Source organism: Mobula hypostoma, chromosome 18, assembly GCF_963921235.1.
Source record: "Mobula hypostoma chromosome 18, sMobHyp1.1, whole genome shotgun sequence".
Taxonomy (NCBI): Eukaryota; Metazoa; Chordata; class Chondrichthyes; order Myliobatiformes; family Myliobatidae; genus Mobula; species Mobula hypostoma.
The window spans coordinates 50,514,194-50,542,069 of NC_086114.1; the positions used below are offsets into that span (position 1 = coordinate 50,514,194).

Here is a 27,876-nt window from a genome sequence, read left to right on the forward strand (position 1 = left end):
GTCGAGTCGACTGTGCACAGGAGGAAGAGGCGCTAGAAATAAGCTGGGTTCGTTCAAACTAAACACTGTATTGAGGTTTTGCAACGTTTGTCTTGATTGCACTGGTAGTTTACTTGCGCGCGTGTTGGTTGTCTTCAGTCAGATCTAAGATGCAAACTTTGCGCGTTTTATTGCGCACCGAGCTGTTTGTAACCAATTGCACATGTCGGCAACAAATCCCAACGAACCGTTTCATTCAGTGCCTTAAGGGTGCATTTTTTTTTTGCAGACTGTGAGAACTCATTTTAAAGTCGATTGAGATTTAAACCTTATTTAGTGCAACTAATCTCTGCCGACATTGCTGAATGTGTAATGTGGCCTCTGTGTGATTAGGTGCTTGGAATCAGGATAGACAAGGCACAGGAAATGGTACGTTTACACCATGTTTTAGTGTGGTTTGGCTTTGATTTTAGGTATCAGCTGGGGTTGAGTGGGGAAAGCTGCCAGATCTGGTCAGGAGGTTTATGAGAGCGATCCCAACTTTGCACATTATGCGCGATGACACTCCCATACAAGACTATACAAGTTAGAGGCAAATCGAACAAGTCATGAGCACAAGGAGAGATACAATGAAAACGCTGCTTCAGCTGCATCAGGCGCATGGGTAGAGAGAACACAGCGAAAAAATAAGGGCATGAACACAGTGGTATCAGAGGGAGTCTTTAGTGTTCCGTTGCTGAGTTATGTTGGTTGTATCTGTCGGAGAGTTGTGTTGGTTGTATCTGTCGGAGACTGACAGTTCCTGATCACGGTAGAGTGTGGCACTGTTGGAAATGACGTCCTGTGATCCAGAGGTGAATTATCTAAGGCCTCACCTTCACACTTGGGTGGATGTAACAGGTCCCATGACATTATCTGAAGAAGAATAGGAGGGTGCTTATTCCCTGTGTCCTGACCAATATAGGGGCTGTGGGACTCCGGCCAGAGAAGGAGTTGGCCTGGGCTAGATCAGCTGGATCAGATGAACTATGGAGAGACTTGATTGTTTCAGTAGTTTCCTCGGGTCTGAGGAGATATTTTCCACCATCAACTCGGTTGATCTCTCTCAGTGTCGTTTGTTTTATTCTTAACCCAGGTTGTCCTATAAAATGCCTGAAGGACCCGAGCTTCACTTGGCAAGCAAGTTTGTTAACAGGGTCTGCAGTGGCCTCGTGTTTTCAGGGAGCGTGGAAAAATCTGCTGTGAGTAAAAACTGTGAGGTACCATTCCGGTGCGACGCCTACATCATCTCAGCGGTGTCACGGGGGAAGGAGGTCAAGTTGACCCTGGCACCAATCAAAGAGGAGGACTGGAAGGATGATGTGAAGTGCCCGGCAACGGAGCCTGGGGAAGCGTCTCCTGGTCCGGTGGATATTGTCTTCCGCTTTGGGATGTCTGGCTCGTTTGAACTGGCTGCAGAGGAGGAGGTCCCAAAACATGCCCACCTCAGGTTCTTCACCAGAGACAAGCCCAGACAGGTGCTGTGCTTTGTGGACCCAAGAAGGTTTGGAAGCTGGGAGCTCAACGGGACCTGGCAGCCGGACAGAGGACCCTGTGTGATGTTTGAATATGAAAAATTCAGGTATGTTGTAGTAGAACCTACAGAACAAAAATAGGCCCGTGTGGCCAGTGTCATTCATGCCACCCGCAATGACGATCTACCCTAATGCCATTTGCCCGCGTGAGCCCCATATCACTCCATTCCTTTCATGTCCAAGTATGTGTCCAAATAGTAATTTGTTTATTATTGTCTCATGTGCTGAGATAGACTGAAAACATGTTTTGCAAGCCATCTATACAGATCACTTAACTGAATAAGTGCATTGAGATTATTATTAATATTAAGTGAAAAGCAGAATGTAGTGTTACTGTTAGAGAAAGTACAGGCAATAACATGCAAGGGCCACCTTGGGGTAGATTTTGAGGTCAGGAATCCATCCTATTGTACAAGAGACCCATTTAATAGTCTTGAACAGTGGTTCAAGGTTCATTTTATTGTCAAAGTATACATGTACAATACAACTCTGATATTAGTCTTCTCCAGATACCCAAGAAAATGCAAAAGAAACAAAACTCGCAGACCCCAGAATCCCCCACCCTCTCCCCCCAGAAAAAGAACAGCGACAATAACAATCCCCCACCCCCTTCCCCACAGAAAAAAACAGCAACATTAGCAATCCCCGACCCCTCTCCCTTTCACAAAAAAACAGCAACAATAATAATTCCCCACCCCTCTCTCCCGCAGTAAAAACAGCAACAATAATAATCCTGACACTCTCCCTGCAGAAAAAAAACCAGCAACCATAACAATTCCCCGACCCTCTCCTCTCTGTCCATGAGCCTGGGTGCATATTTTCAGGTTGTTGTGTATTTTGCACAGTACTGTAGTAATTTTATGCAATGTACTGTACCACTGCTGCTGCAAAAAAAAACAAATTTCATGACAGATGTAAGTGATGATAAACCTGATTCTGATATGGGTGTCTGTAGTGGACTGAGAGTGGGAAGAGGGCAGGGAGAAGGGAATCATGGTTGGGAAAAGGGGAAGAGAGAGGGGAAGGAGTGGGAAGCACCATAGAGACATTCTGTAATGATCAATAAACCAATTGTTCAGAATCAAATGACCTTACCTGGTGTCTCAGGGTGGGGTGTGCCTACACCTGTGCCACACCAATAGTCTTGACTCGCCAATGGGGGTGCCTTTGCATGCAGTCGAAGCAACGGCCTCATTTTTTAACCATGCCTCCTTTGCTAACCTACACAGGCAGAATGTGCTGTCGAATCTATCTAACAAAGCTTTTGACAAGCCGATCTGTGAGATGCTATTAAACCAGAAGTACTTCAATGGAATTGGGAATTACCTACGGGCAGAGATACTCTTCAGGTGAGTGAGGTGTTTCAGTTCTTCCCTTATTTCATTGGGAATTGAGCCTTGTATCCCTCCCCACAGCCACAGGGGTGGGGGGTGGGGGGCAAACAGTATTTAGTTCCCACCAGTGTGGGATTGGAAATACACCCATCCTACTAGAACTTAATGTGGGCCATATGGCCCCCAGGGGCCCATGCCAGATTTCATACGATTAAAAAACAAGAAACTGGAGACCACAGGAGTTTCTGAATGGGCCATGAGAAATTTGCTGTTGTAGTGAAATATTCCTCAGATATATGAATTAAAAAGGGATGAATAGTAACATAGAAAATAGGTGCAGGAGTAGGCCATTCGGCCCTTCGAGCCTACACCGCCATTTATTATGATCATGGCTGATCATCCAACTCAGAACCCTGTACCTGCCTTCTCTCCATACCCCCTGATCCCTTTAGCCACCAGGGCCATATCTAACTCCCTCTTAAATATAGCCAATGAACTGGACTCAACTGTTTCCTGTGGCAGAGAATTCCACAGATTCACCACGCTCTGTGTGAAGAAGTTTTTCCTCATCTCGGTCTGAAAAGTCTTCCCTTTTATCCTTAAACTGTGACCCCTCGTTCTGGACTTCCCCAACATCGGGAACAATCTCCCTGCATCTATCCTGTCCAATCCCTTTAGAATTTTATACGTTTCAATAAGATCCAATTGTTACAATACATACATACAGTCCAGAATACATACAATAATGTATATAACACACAAAAAGCTAGAGGAATTCACACCCTGTGGGGCATCCCCCTGAGACCCGCTCCACATCCACCCCCAAGTCAGTGAGCAGACTGGCATGACCCAGCAGGATACCTGCAACATTATATTCAACACATAATAGTACCTATAATCTGTTAAAATATAAATATTGATACTATAATAGAATAATTAGTATAGTTGACCAAAAAAAAGCTCTAGAAACTAACAGAGTGTGGGGGTCACAGAGGTAAATGAAAGTGGGTTACGAGCAGAAAATGGTTAAGAATCACTGATCTAAACTTCTCCACAGCCTTGATCCAACAAAAGGATTTCCAGAGTTGAAGTTCGGAGTAGCTTCTGACTGAGTTTGGTATCAAGGAGCCATTGTAAAACTGAAGTCATGGGCATCGTGGGGAAGGTACACAGTGGTGTGAACCTTAGCTCATGCAAAGGATGGTTGTGCTTGTTGGAGGTAAATCACTCTGCCCCAGGACATCATTGTGGGAATTCCTCAGGAGAGTGTCAATAGACAATAGACACTAGACAGTAGGTGTAGGAGTAGGCCATTCGGCCCTTTGAGCCAGCACCGCCATTCACTGTGATCATGGCTGATCATCCACAATCAGTACCCCATTCCTGCCTTCTCCCCATATCCCTTGACTTCGCTATCTTTAAGAGCTCTGTCTAACTCTTTCTTGAAAGCATCCAGAGAATTGGCCTCCACTGCCCTCTGAGGCAGAGCATTCCACAGATCCACAATTCTCTGGGTGAAAAAGTTTTTCCTCAACTCCGTTCTAATTGGCCTACCCCTTGTTCTCAAACTGTGGCCTCTGGTTCTGGACTCCCCCAACATCGGAAACATGTTTCCTGCCTCCAGCGTGTCCAATCCCTTAATAATTTTATATGTTTCAATCAGATCCCCTCTCATCCTTCTAAATTCCAGTGTATACAAGCCCAGTTGCTCCAATCTTTCAACATATGACAGTCCCGCCAACCCGGGAATTAACCTTGTGAACCTACGCTGCACTTCCTCAATAGCAAGAATGCCCTAATTCAAATTTGGAGACCAAAGCTGCACACAGTACTCCAGGTGTGGTCTTACCAGGCCCCGTACGACTGCAGAAGAACGTCTTTTCTCCTATACTCAACTCCCCTTGTTATGAAGGCCCACATGCCATTGGCTTTCTTCACTGCCTGCTGTACCTGCATGCTTACTTTCAGTGACTAAGGCCTCAGTGTCCTAGGCCCAATCCTCTTCAGCTGTTTTATCTAGGACCTTCCTTCTGTTATAAGGCCAAAGGTGGGGATGTTCACTCTTTAATTCCATTTGTAACTCCTCAGCAAATGAAACAGTCCATGCCTGTGATTCAGAAAGACTCAGACAATAGTCACAGATGGGCTGAAATTGGCCAGTAAAGTTTTGTGTCACAGAAGTATGAGGCAGTGACCATCTTCAACAGGAGAGAGTCTAATCACTTTCCCCTGACATCAGCTATCATTACCATCCCCAAGTCCTTTGCCATTGATATCCTCAAATCGCTGTTGATTGGAAACTCAACCAGACCAGCCATGTAGCTTCTGGACGAGTAGTAAGCACAAGATCAATGGTGAGGCCTATGTCCCTGCTCCATGGATGCAAACACAGGTCAGGGACTGGCTACCCTGTGATGGTTGACACACCTCCTGACAACCAAAATTCTTTCCACTATCTACAGACCTGTGTCACAGAGTCATTGAGCACTGAATCCACCATCAGAATTCTGAATAGTCTATGAGCACTAACTCATTATTTTGCTCTTTGTACTGTTTGTTTATTTTATATTGTTGGTTATAGTATTTTTTACTGTTGCCATAAAACAAATTTAATGACATATGGCAGTGATACTAAACGTGATTCTGATTCAGAAATCTCCCCAACTGGTCCTCGCCAACCAAGATTCCCATCTAAGCTAGTCCCATTTGGCCTATATCCCTCTAAACCTCTCCTCTGCATGTCCTTTTACCTGTACCTGTCTCATCCACTTCCTCTGACAGCTCATTCTCTATACTAATCTGTCTTTATCTTTAGGTTGAAAGTTCCTCCGTTTGAGAAAGCAAGGACGGTGTTGGAAGCTTTACTTCATAAGGAGACGGTAAGGTTAATCCCAGGGTTTTACGGAGACAAGGTGGGAAAGAGTTTCCATCATCTGAACATTTTCACTGGAGCAGAGAGGAATGTGAAAACTCCCAGGGAATGCTGTGATATACATCCCTGAATCTGGAATATCGCAATGGTCCTTTGCAAAGTACCATTGGATTATTGGATCATTTTGCATTCCATAGATTTATTTTTGTTTGTGACAAAGAAACAGGTAAAACAATTTCTTTGTCACACGCAAAAAACATCCACAGCTTAGTTGCTATACCTACACACAACTAAAGTTTTTCTATGATCTGTATTTCATGGGAAATACTTTTGACTATGTGGCTAAACTCAGATCAAACGCTATCTGTAAATTTGCCAGTGACACAACTGCTTTTCATAGTGCAGCACTGTGCAAAAGTCTCAGCACATATATGTAGTTAGGGTGCCTAAGCCCTCCGCACAGTACTGTAGTAATTTTATGTATTGCACAAAAAAAAACACAGATTTCATGACATGTGTGAGTGATGATAAACCTGATTCTGATATGGGTCTCTGTTGTGGACTGAGAGTGGGAAGGGGGCAGGGAGAGGGGAATCGTGGCTGGGAAAGGGGGAAGGGAGAGGGGAGGAAGTGGGAGGCACCAGAGAAACTTTCTGTAATGATCAATAAACCAATTGTTTGGAATCAAATGGCCTTGGGGTCATTTCAGGGCTCTCAGGGCTGGGTGTGTCTGCACCTACACCACACCCCACCCCATCCACCTCCTTGTCTGCCACCCGTCCCACACTCCTCCTGCAATGCACCACTCTTGCCACTTCCATCATCCTTTGGTCCTGCCAGATTTACAAACTTGCACTCTGCTCCACGTTGACATATACCTGGTTATATACCGTATATGTGCCTAAGATTTTTGCACAGTACTGTATATCAGATGTCGATGAGGAGGTGTACACGAGTGAGATGGATTAGGTTCTCAACAACAACCTCACACTCAATGTCTGTGAGAGCAATGATCTTCCCTTTTCTGCTCATTGATTTGGGTTCCTGATCATGCAATTAAGTTATGCTACCTGACTAGTAATCCAGTAAAAAAAAACAGGTTCACTCCAATCTGTACCATGGCAGTAGGTGAATCTAAGTTTAGTTAAGTAACCTGGAATGTGGAAATGCCAGTTGAGGTTGACCACCTGCTTCAGAGTCAGGAGGGGTCTTGTACTCAACACTTCCTGGGTGCTAACTCCTGAGCTAACCTGGCAGAATGTCCAGGAAGGCCGAACCCATTCATCGTTTCATGGATGAGGCGCTGTGGAAGAACAAGAATGAGGAGGAAGGTTCGGCCAGTCGTATAACGTGTAAAGGTTGGGGCAAAGTGAGCTGAGATTGGGGGAGAGCAGTTGGATGGGAGTGGAACACAATGGCCAAGAGGTCTATAAGGGTTATTGAAGATCAGGAGCTTGCTTCCAATGCAGCTACATTGAGCCATAGCACTGACTGTCCATCTCTCTATTCTCAAGACAGCTGAGTTGACTCTGAGTAAGAAAATAAAGATGAAGTTGGAAAATCCTGATGTTCTTGAGCTCTGCCACTTGCTACCAATGGAGGTCATTAATTTGGGTAAGTGGTTCTATCTTCAGGCAGAAAAATGCTGATAATCCACCCGTCATCCCTTTGGAAATCCAATTTATGGTCCAGCTTCTGTTGAGGAAATTGGAGGGACGCCTCGTGTCTGCCTGAGCAGCTTCCAACCGGGCAGCATCAACATCAAATTCTCAAATTTCTAGTAACCGCTTGCCTGTACCTTTTCCCTTTTCACCTCTTCTGTATCCCTTGATTCACCAGGGACCCATCATCCTGTCTCTTTCCCCTCTCTCCCCTTCTCTATCTGCCCATTACCCACACACTTCTCCTACTGGTTCCCCTCCCTACATCCCTCCCTGTATTCCATACTCCAATGCCCTCTCCTATTAGATTCCAAATTCTTCAGCCCTTTGTCACTTGCAAGCTTCTGATATCCTTCCCACTCTCTTCTCCTCCCTCACTTGGATCCACCTATCACCTGTCTGTTCCAGCTCCACCCCTTTCCTCCACCATTTTGTACTGGCTGTCTCTCCTCTGAAGGATCAGGGTCTGGACCTGAGCTATTGATTGTCATTTCCCTTCATAGATGCCTGATACACTAAGTTCCTGCAGCACCTTTGTCTGTTGCTCCAGTTTCTGGTGACGTTGGTTGTGTTTCCTTTAAACTTGCTGGTGCCTTTGTTCCCACTCTCTCTTTAGAAAGATGGGACATAAGATCGGAAGATGTTGAATCCTTGTGGGTTGAGTTAAGAAATTGTAATGATAAAAGGACGTTGATGGCAGTTATATACAGGCCTCCCAGCAGTGGCTGGGACAGACCACAGGTTATAACAGGAAATAGAAAAGGCGTGTCAAAAGGGCAATGTTATAGTAGTCATAGGAAATTTTAACATGCAGGTCGATTGGGAAAATCAGGTTGGTAATGGATCTCAAGAGAGTGAGTTTGTTGAATGCCTTAGAGATGGCTTTTTAGAACAATTTGTCATTGAGCCTACTAGGGGATCAGCTATACTGGATTGGGTGTTATGTAATGAACCAGAGGTGATTAGGGAGCTCAAGGTAAAAGAACCCTTAGGAACCAGTGATCACAATATAATTGAGTTCAATTTGAAATTTGGTAGGGAGAGGGCCGGCTGGTGACGCAAGACATCGGCACCGGACCCGTGAGCGGAGGTTCCCAGGTTCGAAACTAGTCGGGTCCACCCGCGAGTACGCTTTCCATCTGTGCCGGGTTGAGTGTCGAGATCACAACTCGACCTCATAAAATAAAAAAGCAGGGAAAATACTGCGAAAATGTCTGTGAGGAGTGGCGCGCCACACAGTCTCTCTCTCGCTCAGCGCCTTGTAAAAGCCATGAAAAAGACGTCATCACGGACGCACGCACAGAGACGCAGACACACACGTACAGACGCGCGTGCACGCACATGCACAGACTTGCATGCATGCAGGCACACGCTAAAAAAAAGGAAATTTGATAGAAAGTAAAGTCTGATGTAGCAGTATTTCAGTGGAGTAAAGGAAATTAATCGTATGAGAGAGGAGCTGGTCAAAGTAAATTGGAAGGAGCTGCTGGCAGGGATGTCAGCAGAGCAGCAAAGGTGTGCATTTCTGGGAAAAATGAAGAAGGTACAGTACATGTATATTCCAAAAATGAAGAAGTACTCAAGCAGTAAAATAGTATAACCACGGCTGACGAGGAAAGTCAAAGATCTTGTAAAAGCAAAAGAGAGGGGATACAACAAAGCAAAAAAGATAGCGGGAAGATAGAGGATTGGGAAGTTTTTGAAAACCTACAGAGAGCAACCAAAAAAATAATTAGAAGGGAAAAGATGAAGTATGAAAGCAAGCTAGCAAATAATATCAAAGTGGATGGCAAAAGTTTTTTCAAGTATGTTAAAAATAAAAGAGAAATGAGAGTGGATATAGGACCGCTAGAGAATGAGGCAGGAGAAATAATAACGGGGAACAAGGAGATGGCTGATGAACTAAATAAGTAATTTGCATCAATCTTCACTGTGGAAGACACTAGCAGTATGCCTGGTGTTGTGGTATGTGAAGGAAGAGAAGTAAGTGTAGTTACTGTTACAAGAGAGAAGGTGCTCAAAAAGCTGAAAGACCTAAAGGTACATAAGTCACCTGGACCAGATGAACTGCACCCTAGGGTTCTGAAAGAGGTAGCATTAGAGATTGTGGTGGCATTAGAAATGATCTTTCAAAAATCATTAGACTCTGGCATTGTGCCAAAGGACTGGAAAATTGCAAATGTCACTCCACTCTTTAAGAAAGGAGGAAGGCAGCAGAAAGAAAATTATAGACCAGTTAGCCTGACCTCAATGGTTGGGAAGATGTTAGAGTCAATTGTTAAGGATGAGGTGATGGAGTACTTGGTGACACAGGACAAGATAGTACAAAGTGAGTTTATACATGTTCAAACCTGTTTAAATTCTTTGAGGAGATTACAAGTAGGATAGATAAAGGGGATGCAGTAGATGTTGTATATTTGGACTTTCAGAAAGCCTCTGACAAGCTGCCACATTTGAGGCTGCTTACCATGTTAAGAGCCCGTGGTATTACAGGAAAGTTACTAGCATGGGTAGAGCATTGGCTGATTGGTAGGAGGCAGCGAGCGGGACCACTTCTTTTTTGCTGTATATAAATGATTTAGATGATGGAATAAATGGCTTTGTTGCCAAGTTTGCAGATGATACAAAGATTGGTGGAGAGGCAGGCAGTGTTGAGGAAACAGGTAAGATGCAGAAGGACTTAGACAGATTAGGAGAATGGGTAAGAAAGTGGTAAATGAAATACAGTGTTGGAAAATGCATGATCATGCACTTTGGTTGAAGAAATAAATGTGCAGACTATTTTCTAAATGGGGAGAAAATCCAAAATTCTGAGATGCAAAGCCATGTTAGCATTCATTTCAAGAGGTCTAGAATACAAGAGCAAGGATGTGATGCTGAGGCTTTATAAGGCACTGGTGAGGCCTCACCTTGAGTATTGTGAACAGTTTTGGGCCCATAAACCTTGCCTATCCATGTTCCTATCACAAACATGAGAAAATCAGCAGATGCTGGAAATCCAAGCAACACACACAACATGCTGGAGGAACTCAGCAGGCCAGGCAGCATCTATGGAAAAAAGTACAGTTGATGTATCGGGCTGAGACCCTTCACCAGGACTGGAGAAAAAAAGATGAGGAGTAGATTTAAAAGGTGCGGGGAGGGGAGAGAGATACCTAAGGTGGATAGGTGAAACCGGGAGGGTGAAGGGTGAAGTAAAGAGCTGTGAAGTTGATTGGTGAAAGAGATACAGGGCAGCAGAAGGGGGAGTCTGATAGGAGAGGACAGAAGGCCGTGGAAGAAAGAAAGTGGGGAAAGAAAGAGGGAGGTGATGGGCAAGCAAGGAGATAAGGTGAGAGAGGGAAAAGGGGGTGGAGAATGGTGAAGGGGGGGCCATTCGCGTAAGTTCGAGGAATCAGTGTTCATGCCATCAGGTTGGAAACTACCCAAATGCAATATAAGGTGTTGTTCCTCCAACCTGAGTGTGACCTCATCGTGACAGTAAAGGCAGCCATGGAGTGACATATTGGAATGGGAATGGGAAGTGGAATTAAAATAGGTGGCCAGTGGGAGATCCCGCTCTTTCTGGTAGACAGAGCATAGGTGCTCGGTGAAGCGGTCTCCCATTCTACGTCGGGTCTCACAGATATACAGGAGGCCACAACAGGAGCACTGGATACAGTACCTGACCCCAACAGACTCACAGGTACAGTGTCGCCTCACCTAGAAGGACAGTTTGGGGCCCTGAATGGTAGTGAGGGAGGAGGTGTAGAGGCAGGTGTAGCACTTGTTCCACTTGCAAGGATAAGTGCCAGGAGGGAGATCAGTGGGGCGGGACAAATGGACAAGGGAGTCGTGTAGGGAGTGATCCCTACGGAAAGCAGAAGGTGGGGGTGCTGATGGAAAGATGTGCTTGGTGGTGGGATCCCATTGGAGATGGCGGAAGTTCCGGCGAATTATGTGCTGGTAGGGTGGTAGGTGAGGACAAGTGGAAAGGAGGATGTGATAAGGGCCGACATACGCGAAATGGAACAGATGCAGTTGAGGGCAGCATTGATGGTGGAGGAAGGGAATCCCCTTTCTTTGAAAAAGGAGGACATATCCTTTATTCTAGAATGAAAAGCCTGTTCCTAAGAGCAGATGTGGCAGAGACAGAGGAATTGATGGAAGGGGAGTGTGTTTTTACAAGTCAAAGGGTGAGAAGAGGCATAGTCCAGGTAGCTGTGAGAGTCCGTGGGTTTATAATAGACATCAGTAGATCAGCTGTCTCCAGAGATACAAACAGTGAGATCGAGAAAGGGGAGGGAGGTGTCAGAAATGGACCGGGTAAATTTGAGGGCAGGGTGGAAGTTGGAGGCAAAGTTGATAAGTCAATGAGCTTAGCTTGGGTGCAGGAAGCACCTATCTGAGTACCTTTTAAATCACTTCCTTCTCCCCTTAAGACGAAACTCTGAAAAAATAAAGATTGCACATTTTATGCACCGCTATAAGATCACCCATTCTCCTGTGCTGCAATTTAAAAATCAGAATTCCCAACCTGCTGAACCTCTCTCAGTCCCTCAAGTAGCGTCAACGTTCTCATAAATCTCCCCTGCACTTTTTCAAGCTTAATCTTCTGAAATTCCAAGCACAGCCTCAATGGAATCCAATTCCATCTTGTGATGAATCACTGGAATTCTCTATTCCAGCATTTTCAAATACCAAATCACATAAGATTTACAGTGCCTATTAAAAGTATTCAACCCCCTTGGAAGTATTTATGTTTTATTGTTTTACAACTTTGAATCACAGTGGACTTAATTTTAAATATAAGACACAAAATAATTGACTGCATAAGTATTCACCCCCTTTGACATGAAACATCAAATCATCACTGGTGCAGCCAGTTGGTTTTGGAAGTCATATAATTAGTTAAATGGAGATCACCGTGTGCAGTCAAGGTGTTTCAATTGATTATAGTAAAAATACACCTGTATCCGGAAGGTCCAACTACTTGTGAGTTAGTATCCTGGCAAAAACTACACCACGGAGACAAAAGAACACTCCAAGCAACTCCGTGAAAAGGTTATCGAAAAGCACAAGTTAGGAGATGGATCCAAGAAAATTTCCAAGTCATATCCCTTGGAGTACAGTTAAGTCAATCATCAAGAAATGGAAAGAATATGACACAGTTGTAAATCTGGAGCAGGCCGTCCTCAAAAATGGAGTGACCGTGCAAGAAGGGGACTAGTGAAGGCATTAAGAGACCTGTGACAACTCTAGAGGAGTTACAAGCTTCAGTGGCTGAGATGGGAGAGACTGTGCATACGACAACTGTTCCCTGGGTGCTTCACCAGTCACGGCTTTATGGGAGAATGGCAAAGAGAAAACCACTGTTGAAAAACAACTGTCATGAAATCTCAGCTGGTGTTTACCAGAAGGCATGTGGGATACTCTTAAGTCAGCTGAAAGAAGGTTCTATGGTCAGATGAAACCAAAGTTGAGCTTTTTGGCCATCAGACTAAATCAAAAATACACCATCCCTAGAGTGAAGCACAGTGGTGGCTATGTCATGTGGGAATGCTTCACTGCAGCAGGCCCTGGAAGGCTTATGAAGGTAGAGGGTAAAATGAATGCAGCAAAATACAGGGAAAACTTGATGCAGTCTGCAAGAGAACTGCGACTTGGGAAAAGGTTTGCTTTTCAGCAAGACAATAACCTCCAAGCATAAAGCCAAAGCTGCACAGGAATGGCTTAAAAACAACAAAGTTAGTGCCTTGGAGTGGCCAAGTCAGGGTGCGGACCTCAATCTAATTGAGAATTGTGGCTGGACTTGAAAAGGGCTGTTCCCCATACAATTGTGTGACAGAGTTTGAGCAGTTTAGTAGAGAAGAACAGGAAAAATTGCAGTGTCCAGATGTGCAAAGCTGATGGAGACCTATCCACATAGACTCAAGGCTGTAGTTACTGCCAAAGGTGCATCTACTAAATACTGACTTGAAAGGGGTGAATATTTTGTATTTTATTTTTGTAATGAATTTAGATCACTTTACAGAGATCTGTTTTCACTTTGACTCGAAAGAGTCTTTTTCTGTTGATCAGGCAGAGTTATGCATATCGGATGAGAAATGCAGTTGAGGTTAGTGATCTGATTGGCCGTTATTGAATTGCAGCTAAGACTCAGAGAATTGCACGACCTATTCTACCAATATTTTGGCCAAGGGATATGAGTTTTTGACCTCTGGTTCATCATGAGAGCACTGGAACAGTTTAGTGTGTGGGTGTATTTGCTGATGAACTGGAACCTTTCTTTTAGCATTGCACCATATAAAAATGGTCTTTGTAAGGTGTAGTCTCCAGTGGATGGCTCAAGCCCTCGTTCACAGAAGGTGAGTAAGCAAAAATGTGGAATTGATGCAGGCAAGTGTGATTCGTAGGGATTGTCATAGTCATAGCATAGACACAGCGGGTCAAAGTGCTATGACTCTATCTGCACAAAGGGTCGACACATATAGTCAGCCTTATGAAGTGAGGCACGAGTACTGAGGCACTAGAAATCCCGAAATTAAATCTGGAAATACGGAAAACATCTCAGATCTGCATCTGTGGAGAGAGAGAGGAACCTTAACATTAACCTTAACCCTAATATCAGCAAATTCGCAGATGACACAAAGCTGGGTGGCAGTGTGAAATGTGAGGAGGATGTTATGAGAATGCAGGGTGACTTGGACAGGTTGGGTGAGTGGGCAGATGCATGGCAGATGCTGTTTAATATGGATAAATGTGATGTTATCCATTTTGGTGGCAAAAACAGGAAGGCGGATTACTATCTGAATGATGTCAAGTTAGGGAAAGGGGAAGTACAACGAGATCTAGGTGTCCTTGTTCATCAGTCACTGAAAGTAAGCATGCAGGTACAGTGAAGAAAGCTAATGGCATGTTGGCCTTCATAACAAGGGGAGTTGAGTATAGGAGCAAAGAGGTCCTTCTGCAGTTGTACAGGGCACTGGTGAGACCGCACCTGGTGATTTGTGTACAGTTTTGGTCTCCAAATTTGAGGAAGGACATTCTAGCTATTGAGGGAGTGCAGCGTAGGTGCACGAGGTTAATTCCCGGGATGGTGGGACTACCATGTGAAAGATTGGAGTGACTGGGCTTGTATACACTGGAATTTAGAAGGATGAGAGGAGATCTGATTGAAACATATAAGATTATTAAGGGATTGGACACGCTAGAGCCAGGATACATGTTCCCGATGTTGGGGGAGTCCAGAACCGGAGGCCACAGTTTAAGAATAAGGGGTAGGCCATTTAGAATGGAGTTGAGGAAAAACTTTTTCACAGAGACGGTTGTGGTTCTGTGGAACGCTGTGCCTCAGAAGGCAGTGGAGGCCAGTTCTCTGGATGCTTTCAAGAAAGAGTTAGATTGAGCTCTTAAAAATAGTAGAGTCAAGGGATATGGGGAGAAGGCAGGAATGGGGTATTGATTGTGGATGATCACAGTGAATGGCGGTGCTGGCTCGAAGGGCTGAATGGCCGACTCCTGCACCTACTGTCTAGTGTCTATTAACACTTTTTGATGGTGGCCTTTCACCGGCGTTCCTGACAACAGGGACTCTTTGCGTAAGGAAGAAGAACAATAGAACAGAGCTCCCTCTGTGCCAATGGATCAGTGTAATTATCCGTTTTCCCCAACTGCAGGTGGGGAGGGCTACAACTCCAGCCGCTCGAGCGAATCCTCTGCTTTCAGTGCCTGGCTCCGCTGCTACGAAGTGGCGGGAATGCAGACGTTACGTGACGGCAACGGTAGAACCATCTGGTTTCAGGTAATTGGAGCTGCTCTCTACTATTCTATACTGCTGTTGGAAGACCGCTAAATTGCTCCATAGTACAATAATTTGGACTACTGTATTAAGAGTTGTAGATAGAACCTGGCAGCGCTTCCATTCCTGAGTCCACACTGTCCCTCAAGCACCCATTTACACAAATCCTACTTTAGTCCGTTTTATTCTTGATCCAATAATCTACCTCGTCATGATCAGGCACCTTATTGTTTTCCTGCACTGCACTTTCTCTGTACTCTTTATTCTGCGTCGTTACTGTTTTACCTTGTTCTACCTCGGTACACTGTGTAATGATCTGATCATTATGAACAGTATGCAAGACAAGCTTTCCACTGTATCTCTGTTCTTGAGACAGTAATAAACCAATTCCAATTCCAGTCTCCGAGCAAGCAGCTTGTGTTATCCTAAAGGAGGGACACAAGATCTGCTGATGTTTAAAGGAGTTTAACTTAGACTTCAAATCCTGATTCTGATTTATTTATCACATGTACATCAAAACATACAGTGAACTGCATTATTTGCATTAATAACCAACACAATCTAAGGATGTGCTGGGGCAGCCCGCAAGTGTTGTCACAAATTCCAGTGCTGATGTGGCATGCCCTTGATGCTTGCCAGAAAGCAGAATACAACAAAACAACACCAGCAAAACAAACCCTTTTCCTGCCTCCCACCCACCCACTCGCCCAGCCACACACACAACAGGCCTCTAGCCTCCAGTTTCCAGGCTTTGGCTAGTGAACTTCCACTTCTGGACTACTGATAGACCATCAAGCTCCTTTCTTCTGTATTGGCCCCCCGGACGAGCTGGTGACAGGATCGGAACTCTAGGTGGCCAGTCTGTCTGCCCATCGTGCCTCCTGCTCGTTTAGCGTTCAAGCGCAGAGCTGAAGCTTGGATATTAGATGTCGTTTTTCACCCGTCCACATCTTTGCACTTTGAACAAGAATGCAATGTGGAGGTCTGATCTCTAACTGCTCCACAGACCTGTCCCTAAACCCTAACCTAGCCTCTGATTCCCCTCTCTGACCCCAAAACCAACCCTATGAACTTAATTCAAGTTTTCCCTGGAATTTAACGGAGAAAGAGTTTAACTCCCCTTCAGTTTTCCACTCTCCCCTCCTCTCATTTTCCATTCTCTATTCTGATTACCCTCTCACCCCTTCTCCTCCCCCACCCTCATGAACTGTCCATCATCTCCCTTGTTTCTCCACCTCCTTCCATACTGTCCTCTCCTATCAGATTCCTTCTTCCTCAGCCCTTGCCTTTTCCACCTATCACCTCCCAGCTCCTTACTTCATTACCCCACTTCATCCCCTGGTCTCACCTATCACTTGCCAACTTGTACTCCTTCCCCTACCCCATCTTCTTATTCTGGTTTCTGCCCCCTTCTTTCCGGAAGTGACGAAGGGTCTCAGCCCAATATGTCAGCTGTTTACTCTTTTCCATAGAGGCTGCCTGAGTTCTTCCAGAATTTTGTGCGTGTTGCTCTGGATTTCCAGCATCTCCAGAATCTCATGTGTTTATGATTTACAGATTGGTAGATTAATTGGCTGTTGTAAATTGCTTTTAGTTTTTGGTGGGAAGGAGGGGAGAATTAACAAGGATTCTGGGAAAAATTAATGGGGGAATGGGATTGCTGTATGAGCCCGATGTGGGTCAAAATGGCTGCCTTTAGTGTTGTAAGGAAATATACAGTACTATATGGTATATGGCGGTTGTCCATCGTATCTGACGATGACAGGAAATCTGTGTGGGAGAGTTTTTAAAGTGGAAAAGCCATTGCACTGGAGCAGTTCCACTATCTCAACCTCAGAAGTCTGGGTCCAGTGGTACAACCGAGAGTCACAAACTGGAGTCTTCCTTGGTTGTAGTGGATGACCATGACATTGTCTGTGCTTTGTCATGCCCTTTGCTTTCCCCGGAGCGTTGCAGTACCACCTTCCTATCCATTGGATCTCATCCGCCCAGTCCACTGGAACTGACTTTGCATGCTAGGACAGGTGAAGGATTAACATAAGTGGCTGGTTGATGGTTAGTGTGGACTCAGTCGGCCAAAGGCCCTGTTTCGGTACTGATCACTCTCCCTCTTTATAATTAAACCCATGGAGTCAGTCATCACCATTTGAACCTCCACTACAACTCCCTCAAGATGAATATACTCTTCGTCCTTGCTCTTCCTAGTTGTCTGTTTGGTTTTATTCCAGGGTAACCCAGGACCACTGGCTCCAAAAGGTGAGTATGATTTTAATTATTTGCCGTTGTGTTTTACACCATTGCTATTTGAATTAAGAAGTTTACGCATTAGGTGTTTTGAGCTGACTTCTGAACTATAAATGGACGATATTTTGGGCTGTGCAATTCTAATCTATTCCACAAACCAATTTTTCTACTGCTGAAAGGATCCAAAGTTCGCAAAGCCAAGTCTCGGAGAAAAGGGACAGTGGATGAGAATGTAAACCAATCAGAAACACCTGAGGTGAGTGAAAATATCTATTTGCTACATGGTGGAAACTCTCAATCATCGGCCTGCAACCTTTCTCCGCAGGTGCTGCCTGACCTGCTGAGTGTTTCCAGCGGATTGTTTTTATGTCAGATTTCCACCATCTGCAGTGTTTTAGTTTCTGGCTGATGTGATTGGTGTCAGCTCTATTTCTTGCCTGTTCCCAGTTATCCATGACTTCCCTATTGCACAAAAAAATCTATCCATTATTCTGAATCTACCCCACCCCCATCAAATTCTGGATTCCCCCACAGATGGTGGGACATTGATATAACTAAAAGAGCTATAGCCTCACAGCTTGAGTGGGATGAGTCAATTCCTCACCTCCAGTGCTGTCTGTGTGGAGTTTGCCTGCTCAGTGTGACTGTGGGGGCTTCCCCCAGGGTGCTCCGGTTTCCTTCCACATCTCAAAGATTGCTTTAAGTTTTTCCCAGCAACAGTAGGTGGTAGAACAATCTGGAATGTGAGAAGAAGAGTTTACGAAGAAAATTATAGGAGGAGTGCCATTGCTCTGTGCACCGGTATGGACTCAATGGGAAAATGGCCTCTTCTTATCCTGAAATATGGAAATCCGCCACTACTTTCATGAGGACAGCTTTAGATGGGAGTTAAATATTCTGAACAGGGTGCTCCAGTTTCCTCCCACGCCCAAAGGTGTGCAATTGGTAGGTTAATTGGTCCCTGGTGTGTGGGTGAGTGTTAGAATTTGGAGGGGGGGAGGTTGTTGAGAACGTGGGGAGGATAAAGTAGCATGAGTGTAGGGTTGGTGTAAATGGGTGGTAGTAATTTGAAAACCTCTTTCCATGCTGTATAACTCTGTCCTAAGAGGAATAATAACCCTGTTGGTCACGGTTACCAAAGCCCTTAAGAATACAAAAGGTTTCAGTAAAATCTCTTATTGCTATTAGTTCATTATTGGCACATGTACTGGAGGTACCGTGAAAACCTTTTGCTTAGTGCCATTCAGCTAGATCATGTCATGACGAGATCGTAAAAGGAACCTTCATTCGTGATGTGCCATATCATATGATGTGGGCGATTGTGGTCTTTGACCATGCTTGTTCTTGGCAAATTTTTCTACAGAAGTGGTTTGCCATTGCCTTCTTCTGGGCAGTGTCTTTACAAGACGGGTGGCCCCAGCCATTATCAATACTCTTCAGAGATTATCTACCTGGTATCAGTGGTCACATAAGCAGAACTTGTGATATGCACCAGCTGCTTATACGACCTGCTCCCATCGCTTCGCATGACCCTGATAGTGGTAGGTAGGGCAAAGCTCAGCAGGGGCTACACCTTGCCCAAGGGTGATCTGCGGGCTAGTGGAGGGAAGGAGTGCCTTACACCTCCTTTGGTAGAGATGTTTCTCCATCCCGCCACCCGGTAAAATGAATAACAATGCAGAATATAGTATTGTGGTTACAGAGATCCAACCTCGAGGACATCTTCAAATGGCAATGTAGTGATTTTTGTCACAGATAGTTGGCAAGGAAAAAGCAGTAAGACAATTCAGAACTGTCCTCGTCACTGCGGTTTCAAGCATTTAGGCTTGGAGATGCCAGAAATGGGAAAGAAAATAAAATGATTTCACTACTTCAACAAGTTAAAAGCTATAAAGAATTTTAAGGTATTGACAATCATCTTGAATGTTGCAATGAAAAGGAAGATTTGGAGGGTGCAATTGTTGAAAGCTTGGTTTGAAGGCAGTTCATTATCTGCGCTGATTTTGTTAATTTACAATGTGTCCAAGTTAACCAGAAGCTGCTCTATTTTTCCATTCCTGATGGAGGCCAGTGTGTTTCTTGTTACATACTTGGATTTTCAGAAGGCCTTTGAAAAAGTGTGTGCATGAAGCTGCTTAACAAGAGCCCATGGTATTACAGGAAAGATACTGGCATGGAGGCAAAGAATGGGAATAAGGAGGCCTTTTCTTGTTGGCTGCCGGTGACTAGTGGTGTTTCACTTTATTTGTCAATGATTTAGATGACACAATTGATGGCTTTGTGGCCAAGGGTGCAAATGATAGGAAAATAGTGGAGGGGCAGGTAGCGCTGAAGAACCAGGGTGGCTGTGGAAGGACTTAAACAGAATGGGAGAATTTGCGAAGAGCTGTACAGATGGAATATAGTGTATGGAATTGTATGGTTATGCACTTTGATAGAAGGACTAAAGGGGTAGAGTCTTTTTCTAAATGGGCAGAAAATTCAAAAACCAGAGGTGCAAAGGGACCTGGGAATTCTTGTGTAGGATTCCCTGAAGGTCAACTTGAAGGTTGAGTAGGTGGTTAGGAAGGAAAATGCAATGTTAGCATTCATTTGAAGAGGACTATAATATAAAAGCAAGGATGTAATGCTGAGGCTTTATAAGGCATTGGTCAGACTGCACTCGTAGTATTGTGAGCAGTTTTGGGCTCCTTATCTAAGAAAGGATGTGCTGACAATAGATACTGTCAAGAGGATGTTCACGAGAATGATTCGGGTAATGAAAGGGTTAATAGCTGAGTGTTTGATGGCTCTGGGCTTGGAGTTTAAAACAATTGAGGAAGTTCTCATTGAGACATAATGAACTTCCGGTCAAGATTGTGCCTGCATACATGCTCCTTTGGTCAACATTTTCTGGATAGATCATGAAGCCATCTTCACTTCTTTTATGTCTTTTACATTTGTTTCTCATCTTGAATGTGATTCTGGAATTGATGGAGCCTGTGTTTTTCTGTCTGGAGATCATTTGGGTGCCTCAGTGCTCTGCAGTCTCCGAGAGGGTTCTGGGAAGCAGAGGCAGCTAATGGAATGCAAGGAGCTTACTGGCCAATAGCCAGGAATTCAAGCACTTTATTAAAGAAATGGTTGTAAAACCGGATGTAGTGTGTATTCAGGAAACTTGGTTGAAACCAACTTTAGACTTTGTGGTATATGGGTATACAATGATAAGGAAAGATAGAAATCTAGGGGGAGGAGGGGGTTGTGCTATGTTAATCAAGCAAGGTATACCATATAGGGTACTAGAAAAAGGAGATGATCAGGAATACATAGTGGTGGAAGTGTGGGAGAGAGGGGAAGGAGTGGTTATAATTAACTACTACAATCCATGTAAAAGGTTGGATTTGGACAGCCTATTAAAGATACAAGGACAAAACAGACACAAAGTAGTGTGGTGTGCAGATTTCAATGCTCATAGCACAATATGGGGGGATCAGATTACAGATCCAAATGGGAAGGTAATTGAAGATTTGATGGAAGAAAGGGATTTGGTGTGTATGAATGATGGTAGCGGCACAAGGATAGATATAACAACAGGAACTGAGTCAGTGTTAGATATTACGTTAGTGTCTAATACCTTGGCTGGCATTAGTAACTGGGGAGTTTGGACTGCTTCAACAGTAGGCAGTGATCACTACCCAGTTTTGTGTTCAGTGGGTGAAAGAGTTGAAGTAAGACCAGGTGGCAGAACCCCAAAGTGGGTGTTTGAAAAAGCTGATTGGGGTAAGTTCCAGAAGTTGAGTGAAGAAGGGTTGACAAAGATTGATATTTCTGGAAATGTAGATGAATTAAACAGTCAGGTGACTTCAGCAATTATCATGGCAGCAGAAGGATCTATACCTAGGAGTAAAAATAGGATGAATAGAAAACTGGTACCATGGTGGACAGAGGAATGTTGTCAGGCTGTAAATAACAAAAATAGAGCATTCAGGCTAGTTAAAAGAACCCATAATATGCAGTATTTGGTTCAATATAAGAAAGCACAGGCAGTGGTGAGAAGAACTATAAGTCAAGCTAAAAGGGCAAGTTGGAGGAGTTTTTGCGACAAGGTAGGAAGAACAACACCTGTGGGAGAGATATGGGGAATGATTAAGAGGATGGGAGAAGATAGAAGGGAATGGGAATATCCATCTGAGGAGGAAACTGCAGTCTCCAGTAGGGATAAGGCTGAGGTCATGGCCAAGTCATTTGTACTGATACACAGTTCAGAAAATTTGTCTGAAGAAGGGAGAAGAAGAAGGGAAAGAATAATGAGCCAACACTCAGGTGTGTTAAGCAGGAGGGAAGGAACAGATGATATAATTGATGATTCATTTACATTAGCAGAAATGGTGAGAGCAATAAAGAGATCGAGACCAACCTCCCCAGGGAGAGATCTGATATGCTCTGTGATGCTAAAAAATCTAGGAGAAGGAGCGCTCTTGAAGTTGCTGCATTTTTATAACAGAGTGTGGGAGGAGGGAAGATTACCAAGTGCATGGAAAGAAGCGGTAGTAATTCCAATAAGGAAGCCTGGCAAGGATCTGTCAAAACCCACTAGCTACAGACCAATTGCATTAACATCAAGTATATGTAAGATAATGGAAAGGATGATAACAGAAAGGTTATCATATGAGCTTGAGAAAAGGGGAATGCTGGCAAGTTATCAGAGTGGTTTTAGAAAGGGAAGGAATTCCATGGACTCAGTGATTATGTTAGAGACTGAAATAAGGAAGGCCCAGGCAAATAGAGAGTCAGTAGTGGCAGTGTTCTTTGACATTGAAAAAGCCTATGATATGATTTGGAAGGAAGGATTATTAATTAAACTGCACAAGATGCGGGTTGGTGGGAGAGTTTTGAATTGGATTAAAGATTTTTTGTTTGGTAGAAAAATTCAAGTTCGGATTGGATCAGAATTATCAAAACAGTACATAGTGGAAAATGGCACACCTCAAGGTAGTGTGATTAGCCCATTACTTTTCATGATTATGATCAATGATGTCTTCACAAAGGTACCAGTGGATATAGGTAGGTCACTGTTTGCGGATGATGGGGCCTTGTGGAAAAGAGGCATGACCATATAATCAGGAAACTACAAGAAGCAATTGATGAAGTGGTGGAGTGGGGTTATGATTGGGGATGTAGATTTTCAGTAGACAAAATTCAAACTGTGCTTTTTACCAGGAAAAGGGTTGAGGTGGGGAAGAAGTTAAGGATGTATGGGGTTGAATTAGAAAAGGTTGCATCATTTAAATTTCTGGGAGTTATATTTGATTCACGATTAACATGGGCAGACCATATCAGGAAAGTTGAGGAGAAATGTAAAAAAGTAATAAATGTGATGAGATGTTTGACTGGTAGGGAATGGGGAGCAAGTTGTTCAGCTTTGAAGAGAATGTATGTGGCTTTAGTAAGATTTGTATTGGATTATGGAAATATAGTATATGGATCAGCAGCTAGGTCTCTTATAAGGAAACTGGATGTGATTCAGGCTCAGGCCTTGAGAGTGTGCAGTGGGGCTTTTAAAACGTCACCAGTGTCAGCCCTACAGGTAGAAATGGGAATAATGCCTTTGGAACTAAGAAGGATGCAACTGATGGCAAACTACTGGGCTAACTTGCAGGGGCACAATGATTCTCACCCTACTAAAGGAGTGTTGCAGGAGTGCTGGGAAAATGGGAGGTTTCAGAGGGATACCTTTAGTCGGGTAGGGAATGATAACTCAAAAGAATTTGGAGTATTTGATCTGAGGATAAGTCCTTCAGTAGTTTATCCGGTTGTAGCTCCATGGAAGCTTGTATGGCCTGACATAGACTGGCATTTGTTAGAGGTAAAAAGGAAAGAAAGATATAAAACAGATTTGGTAAATGCATTTAACTGTCATGTGATGGAAAAGTATAGTGATTATACTCACATTTATACAGATGGTGCGAAGGAACCTGAAACAGGAGTGACAGGGTTTGGGGTGACTATACCAACAAAAGAAATTGGAATCAGCAGAAGAACATCTAATAAGTTAGGGGTGTTTACAGTGGAGATGCTGGCAGTGTTGGTTGCGTTGCAATGGGTGCAGAAAGCCAGACAAGCCAAAGCATTGATATGTTCAGATTCATCCTCAGTTCTAGCAAGCTTAAGGTCTTTTCACACAAACAGTCGGCAAGATGTACTTTATGAAGTCCTTCAGTTAGTTATAAGAATTGCAAATCAGGGAGGTCAGGTAAAATTTCTATGGGTTCCAGCACATGTAGGGGTGAAGGGGAATGAGAGGGTGGATGAGTTGGCAAAGAGGGCGTTAAAGAAAGAAAATGTGGAAATGCACATTAGTATCAGTAAAGCAGAGGTTAAGTGTGTAATCTGGGAAAAAGTCAACCGAATGTGGCAAGAAAGATGGGACAGGGAGGGGAAAGGGAGGCATTTATATCAAATACAAAAGAGTGTTGCAGTTACTAGGGTAGGTAATGGAAACAGAAGAGAGGAAATTGTGTGGACTAGGTTAAGGCTGGGGCACTGTACATTAAACAAAACATTGAAAATGATAGGGAAACACCAGACAGGATTGTGTGAGGAATGTCAGGAAGAGGAGTCAGTAGAACATGTAGTTTTGTGTTGCAGGAAGTATGGGATACAGAGAGAGATGATGAGAAATAAATTAAGGGAGTTGCGGGTGCAGGAATTCACATTAAAAGGGTTGCTGGGCATGGGTGAGAGAGCACAAGTCCGGGTATTTTTAGCGTTTTTAAGGGGTACAGGGGTTTTTTATAGAATATGACGAATAAACAGGAATAGGATACTAGGATGGTCAAAGATGGGAGGGTGAAGTGTAGGTTTGTGTGTGTGTGTTGTGTGTGTGTGTGAGATTGGGTGAAGGGATTTAGAATGTATGTCTAGTGCACATTCTGGAGCAGAGGGTGGCGGTAATGCACCATTAAGCTGGATGCCAACCGCCGTAAAACAAGATACAGACAGACAGACAGACAAACCTCATGGCGAAATGGCTGCAAGATGGCGTGCAAGCCGATGTTTGACTCCCTTTCGTTAATTATAGCTTGCATTGCTCGCCGACTTAAGCAACAAGGGAGACTGAAGCATCAAAGTGCGTGCAGAGGGTGCATACCAGCTCTATACCGGAGAGGAGAGATCCGCTGTGCCCAGAGACTGTTACCCAGGTTTTCTCTACATTTTAGATGTGGATTTGTACTATAGACTTCTTTTAAAAAGTCTTATAGTATTTATATTCTCTGTTTTTTCACCTGATCTCATTTTTTTTGTGGGTGGGGGGGATTTGGGAGTTGCTGCACCTGATCCGTTTTGTTCATTTTTTTGTGCGGGGAGGGGAATTTGGGGTTGATGTGCCTGTTCTGTTTTTGCTTTCTTTTGTGTGGGAAGAGAGAGATTCGGGGGTCAATATGCCTAATCTGTTTTGTCTATGTTTTGTGCAGGAGGAGGGATTTGGTGTTGATGTGCCTGTTCTGTTTCTGTTTTTCTTTGTGGGGAGAAGGGATTTGTGGGTTGATGACTCTGCTGCCTTCCTTCTCTTTCTTGGTTGCATAGCTACCTGGAGAACTGAAGAATTTCAGACTTGTATACTTTGATAGTAAATGCAGCTTTGAACCTTTGAATATTGAAAGGCCTAGATAGAGTGGATGTTTCCTATAGTGGGGAAGTCCAGGACCAAAGGCCACACCCTCAGAATAGAGGTACATCGATTTAGAACAGAGGTGAGGATGAATCTCTTTCGCCAGAGGGTAGTGAATCTGTGGAATTCATTGCCACAGATACCTGTGGAGGCCAAGTCATCTGATACATTTAAAGTGGAGGTTGATAGGATCTTGATTAGTCAGGGCATCAAGGATTGTGGGGAGGCAGGAGAATGGGGTTGAGAGGGATAATAAATCAGCCATGATGGAATGGCAGAGGAGACTGGTTGGATGGAATGCCCTAATGTTGCTCCTATATTGTATAGTCCTATGGTTTAAACAGCAGCAGTGTCATTTTGAGGGCATTTTGAGATGTCCTGACAACGAATATGCTGGAGTATTTGTAGATACTTTCACTAGTGAACTAACCTTCAATGGCCTCAGCTCTTCCTTGTACTGTTTTCCTTTGTCAATAGGGTCACACTGGCAGAAAGAGGAAGGGGCAATCAAAGCAGCAAATAACTCCAGAGATTTCAGAAGATCTTTCCAAAAAGATGCCCCGGAGAAGTAGGGCAGCTGGGAAGCAGGCGGAAGGGACAGAGGCATGTGAGGAAACCAGGAGAAGACCTGTGCGCACCAGGAAGAAGACTGCAGGAACGTCATCATCACTTCTGGAGACTCCAGCAGGTACCTGACTCATTCTGTGTTCAGCAGCTAACTCATTCCATGTCAGAACCCTAGCCAGAGACATCGAGTACTTTGCTAGGTAACCGCATTGCTCCCTAAAGCAGACAGCTATCTTATAAATTCCCTGAGTTGTTCGGGCTCCAGTGGGTTGCTAAACAACACTGACCTTCCGTTTTAAACTGCTGAGACTTGGTTCCAGTTCACTCTCTAGCTTTGCCTCTCTCTAGGATTGGAAGGCCTCTGCTATATTTTCACTTTCCACTAAGACAAGACAGAATGCCCCATTTCTCAGTTATAGAACACAGAAACAGGCCCTTCAGCCCACCTTGACCACCCATTGTACCTACCTACCCCAATCCCATTGACTCACATTAGCTTTCAGTACCTTGGCAATAGAAATTCTTGTCATCTTGTGTTACTCCATGTAATGTTAGTACTGGGAGTGTTCCTGCTCTTCAGCTGGAATTGTGAATCATTTATCAATCACCAAATCGTCAGATTTCATAAATTAATCCATCCCTGCTCTTTGTATCATTGGTGTGTAGAAGAACTGTACAGTAACTGATTGATCCTCTGGCTGCATTAAAGGAATATCATAGAAGATAGACACTGTAGCCTCTTTATTAGCTACATCTGTTAATGCAAATATCTAATCAGCCAGTCATATGGCAGCAACTCAAGGCACAAAAGCATGAAGACATGGTCAAGAGGTTCAGTTGTTGTTGGTGACGTTGACTGTGGAATGCTTGTGGGTGCCGGACAGGGTATCTCAGAAACTGCGGATCTCCTGGGATTTTCACACACAACAGGCTTTAGAGTTTACAGAGAATGATGCAAGGAAAATAAGCACTTAGTGAATGGCAGTTCTGTGGATGCAAACACATTGCTAATCAGAGAGGCCCAGAGGAGAATGGCCAGATTGGTTCAAGCGGGCGTTACAACAGTGGGTCTCTGAACGCACAGCAAGTCGAGCATTAAAGTGGATGGGCTACAGCAGCATAAGACCACAACTGGCTCCACTCCTGTACTTAATAAAGTGGCCTCTGAGTACATAGTGAGTAATGATCCAATATCCCAGTGCTGCCACTATTTAGAATCACCTCGAATCTGTCAAACCCTCGGCGTGGACCCATAGCAAGTGGGCAACAGAACCCAGGTGGCAGATGCTTCGTTATTTAAATAGGAGGAATGAAATCAGTTGGATATCCATGACATTGCCTATATCAGAGCCAAGCATTTTTACTTGTCTTACAGGAGAAGGTTAGGCAGGAGTGCCCTCCAGTCCATTGCCTGGACTGTCCCCCACCTCCCCTGGGGAAAGTGTGGCAACGTCTGAAGCTACCCTCTGTAATCACCACTATGCTGAACCAACTCTAGGCTATACAGACTCACTTTCTTGTTCTCAGTATTATAGTTTTATTTGCAGTTTGCCTACTTTTGCACATTGGTTGTCGGTCTTTGTTTATATACAGAATGTTTGTGAATTATATTCCATGTTGTGTTTTCCTGTAAATGCCTGCAAGAAAATGAATCTCAGTGTTGGATATGGCAACATGTATGTGATTTGATAATAAATTTACTTTGAATTTTTGAACTTTGGTCTTTTCTCTCAAGTTGCAGAATCTTTAACTCCAAAGACTCGGTCGAAGAAATCCAGGAACAAATCGTGAAGGGAGCAGGTTTTATGTTCGGAAACAAGCCCAATAGGATTTTTGGATTAAAGTGGATTTATTAAGCTGCGGGCAAGGAAGAAGTGGATCAGGATAGACGGAGTGGTAGGATGTAGTATCACTCAGCTGAAGACCTCTGGCACTTATTGTGGTCTACTGGATTAAATCTCCACTACAGCCCCTCCCTTCCTGAGGCTTCATCTCCCTGGCAGCTTGTAAATTGTCTTTTAAAATGTACAGAGTAACAAGAAAATCCAAGTTTACTATTTTTACATGTTTTCTACTTTTTAAATGTGGTCTATCATTTTTAGCAATGAAATAAAAGCTATCTGACATTTTAATGTGAGAATTTGTTGTGTGTTTCATGTGAATTGCCAAATGCTACCACGAAAGCTCACCACCGCCTCCGGTTCCGCAGAAAGC

At 44.0% G+C, this 27,876-nt stretch overlaps 1 protein-coding gene across 3 annotated transcripts; it reads left to right on the plus strand.

The window, feature by feature from the left end:
- On the plus strand, positions 1-27,789 carry neil1 (nei-like DNA glycosylase 1). Of its 3 annotated transcripts, none has more exons than XM_063070229.1 (10): positions 1-47; positions 1,115-1,600; positions 2,783-2,902; positions 5,703-5,766; positions 7,274-7,373; positions 15,079-15,203; positions 17,429-17,456; positions 17,624-17,700; positions 25,573-25,783; positions 27,398-27,789. In XM_063070229.1, exons 2-10 carry the CDS (start codon positions 1,128-1,130, stop codon positions 27,451-27,453), a joined length of 1,254 nt encoding a protein of 417 aa, XP_062926299.1. In that variant the 5' UTR covers positions 1-47; positions 1,115-1,127; the 3' UTR covers positions 27,454-27,789. The 3 variants fall into 3 exon arrangements, with proteins under 3 accessions (XP_062926299.1, XP_062926301.1, XP_062926300.1); XM_063070230.1 differs by lacking the exon at positions 1-47 and adding an exon at positions 52-67; XM_063070231.1 differs by lacking the exon at positions 2,783-2,902.
- The last annotated feature ends 87 nt before the right edge of the window (positions 27,790-27,876 follow it).

What these genes read in the sequence shown, in the direction of transcription:
- neil1 (XM_063070229.1), top strand. Translation starts at nt 1,128, where the DNA reads ATGCCTGAAGGACCCGAGCTTCACTTGGCAAGCAAGTTTGTTAACAGG. An exon ending in CTTTACTTCATAAGGAGACG is followed by an intron (nt 5,767 to 7,273) that starts GTAAGGTTAATC and finishes TCTATTCTCAAG; the next exon opens with ACAGCTGAGTTGACTCTGAG. An exon ending in ACCAATCAGAAACACCTGAG is followed by an intron (nt 17,701 to 25,572) that starts GTGAGTGAAAAT and finishes CTTTGTCAATAG; the next exon opens with GGTCACACTGGCAGAAAGAG.